This window comes from Aegilops tauschii, chromosome 4 (genome assembly GCF_002575655.3).
Source record: "Aegilops tauschii subsp. strangulata cultivar AL8/78 chromosome 4, Aet v6.0, whole genome shotgun sequence".
Classification (NCBI taxonomy): Eukaryota; Viridiplantae; Streptophyta; class Magnoliopsida; order Poales; family Poaceae; genus Aegilops; species Aegilops tauschii.
This window is the reverse complement of record NC_053038.3, coordinates 448939882-448942936: the sequence shown is the minus strand read 5'-3', so window position 1 is coordinate 448942936 and position 3055 is coordinate 448939882. Positions and strand designations below refer to the sequence as shown.

At 47.7% G+C, this 3055-nt stretch overlaps 1 protein-coding gene across 1 annotated transcript; it reads left to right on the top strand.

The window, feature by feature from the left end:
* Positions 1–471: 471 nt before the first annotated feature.
* On the top strand, positions 472–1778 carry LOC141021951 (uncharacterized). Its single transcript, XM_073497811.1, has 2 exons — positions 472–623; positions 1278–1778. The coding sequence occupies exons 1-2, from the start codon at positions 472–474 to the stop codon at positions 1765–1767; spliced, it is 642 nt and encodes a 213-aa protein (XP_073353912.1). The 3' UTR covers positions 1768–1778.
* The last annotated feature ends 1277 nt before the right edge of the window (positions 1779–3055 follow it).

Below are 3055 nucleotides of genomic sequence, written 5' to 3'. Positions count from 1 at the left end.
CGGAAAGCCTGCCCGACCAGACCCCGCATCCCGCCCCGGCCCGCAAAAAATTTTTGGGGGCGCGGCAAATTCACGACCCCAACCCGGGAAAACGCGGGTTTCCCCCTCGCGGCTGCGGTGCCCTGCATCACAGAGAAGCAGTTGGCGGGAGGGACATTTTAGCCCGCGCTCTTTTCCCCCTCCTTCCGCCGCCGCCCGCCCTTGCTTCCGCCCGCCTGCCGCCGGCGATTCCGGCCATATCTGCGAGCGGAATCGCTCCGCGGGGCCGCCCCACACCCTCCCGCGCCGAGACGCTGCACCGCCCCTCCGGATCCGGCGAGAAGAGCCGCCCCCAGTCGCCGCCGCCGCTAGGATCGACCAGCGTCGAGCGCACCACCCTCGTCGCCGCCCGGGATCACTCGCCACCGGTTAGTCCCTTTTTTGTGATTTTTGCGAGCTGTGTAGTAGATTGACGCGCCGGTGTGCGTGTAGATGGAGTTGACCCCGTGCGAGAAGTTCTTGCTATCCAATTCATCCGATTCGGACGACTCGGATGTGGAGACCATGATTGCGACCTTTCGGCAGCAAACATTGGCCATGGCGCTTGCCGTGAAGGAGCATGAAGACGAGTACCGGAAGAGGAGGTGAGGATCTACTGTCAGGCGTCTGTGCATTCCGCGGAATCGCCATCTTGGAAACGAGATGTTGATGCAAGATTATTTTTCGGAGAATCCTACATATCCTGCACACCTCTTCCGCAGAAGGTACCGAATGCGCCGATCCCTTTTTGTGAAAATTGTTGAAGCTTGCGAGGCAAATTGCCGGTATTTCACTCAAAGAAGGAATGTCGCGGGCTTAAAGGGATTTAGTGCATATCAAAAAATCTCCGCAGCTATGTGGGTGATTGCATATGGCGTTCCGGCTGACTATGTCGATGAGTATCTTCGCATTGGTGAAGATAGCAAAATTGAGTCTGTGCGTAGATTTGCGAAAGTGATCGTCCGTGTCTTTGGTCCTGAGTATTTTCGGGCACCAAATGAAGATGACACAAAGAAATTGATGGCAGCTAATGAGAGGAGAGGTTGGCCTGGGATGCTAGGTAGCATTGGTTGTATGCATTGGAATTGGAAAAATTGCCCCAAAGCTTGGCAAGGAATGTATTGTGGCAAGTCTCGTGATGCAACAATTGTGCTAGAGGCAGTAGCATCCGAGGATTTATGGATTTGGCATTGCTTTTTTGGTATGCCCGGCACACTCAATGATATCAATGTGTTGCAATGCTCTCATTTGTTTGCTAGGCTTGCTAGTGGTGATGCTCCTGCTTGCAACTACACTATCAATGGGCATGAATACACAAAGGGGTACTATTTTGCAGATGGTATATATCCTCCTTGGTGCACATTTGTCAAGAGCATCAAAGAACCCAAACAAAAAAAATGTGAATTTGCAAGGGTGCAAGAGGCAGCCCGAAAAGACATTGAAAGAGCATTCGGTGTTTTGCAATCTAGGTTTGCCATTGTCCGTGGTCCTGCTCGTTTTTGGGATAAGAAAACCCTGAAGAACATCATGACTTGCTGTGTTATCCTGCACAATATGATTCTTGAAGATGAGAGAGGAATGGACTTAGAATTCTTTTACGACAATGTGGGTAGCCGTGTCAAACCAGCTAGAGACCCAAACCGCATTAGAGCTTTTCTTCAGACATACAAGGAGATTGAAAATGCAGACACACACTTTCAGCTTCAGGAAGATCTCATTGAGCACCATTGGCAAAGGGCTGGACAGTGACTAATTTTTGTATTCATTTGTATTTGTATTCATGACAAGTTTTGTATTGCATTATTTTAAATTTGCTACAGTGATTTGAATAATTATTTATAATGCGGATGATTATTGTTTTATGTTTGATTTGAATAATTCAGTTTGTTTTCGATTGTTGAATTATGTTGGATTTGATATTTGCGGGCTGATGATATGCGGGGATGCAGCGGCGCAAAGAGCAGAACCCGCATAGCCGACCCGTAAAAAAGCATATTCCGCGAATATACTTTTTTACGGATCCGTTTGGGGGGTCTGCATCTGTGTCAGCCCGCGCCGGCCCGCAAAAGCTGTTTTGAGCGAACTGCAAACGCGTTTTGCCGGGTCTGCTAGAGTTGCTCTAAGAGGCCTAATAAACCCGGACGGAGGGAGTAGTAACTACTACCTCTCTCTCAGTTTACAGGGTGTGCGCGTACCCCTAGGTCGTCAATTTGACCAACCTAATACAAGTCATATATTACAAAAAATATATCAATATAACTTCAGATGTTCTATTTTCAAACGATATAATTTTTGTGTTATATACTTTATATTGAGGTGATAAAATTGGCAACCTAGGTATACGCGTAGGACTTATAAACTGAAACGGAGGTAGTAGTTATGTTACCACTTTCCTCTCTTTCTTCATTTATTGCTTGCCACATCATCTACTTTATCTAGATATGTGTGATGTTACTATCTATGTTACTCTCATTGTGGGTAGTTTAAACAAATAAGGGTAGGCAGGTCGTGCGTAAGCAGCCAGCTCATATATATGCTCCCCTCAACTTCCATTTTCTAATCGAGGCAGGGGCAACCAGACCACCCTATCCTAATCCACTTCCAGCCCATGATAGATGATACTTTGTTTTTTAAATTTGTTCAGACGGTGCCAAAAATAGTGGAGGAAAAGAAACACGCACGAGCGCATGTATGTATGGAACTGATCGACCGAGGACACTACGCCTTCGCCTGCTAGTGGATCGTAGTACCATGTTCTGCCTTGTCCGCACGCATGTGTTTGACCGGGAATATTCTCCACGCAAGCACCGTGTCAGCTAAGATGGATTTCAAAACTTTGAGTAGCTGGCTGCACTGGATTACGACTAATCATGTGCAGAGCCCCTCTCTTCCGGAGCATCATGTCATGTCCCTGGCTGTAACCCCGGCTGGCGTGCTAATTTCTTGGTGAGGCTCTTTGTTCTTCATCATTTATTCAAGTCCGCGTCCTAATTAAGCTTGTAATCAGAAGGACTGTCGGTGTGGTTGTTCATGGGCG

What these genes read in the sequence shown, in the direction of transcription:
- LOC141021951 (XM_073497811.1), top strand. Translation starts at nt 472, where the DNA reads ATGGAGTTGACCCCGTGCGAGAAGTTCTTGCTATCCAATTCATCCGAT. An exon ending in GACGAGTACCGGAAGAGGAG is followed by an intron (nt 624 to 1,277) that starts GTGAGGATCTAC and finishes TTTGTTTGCTAG; the next exon opens with GCTTGCTAGTGGTGATGCTC.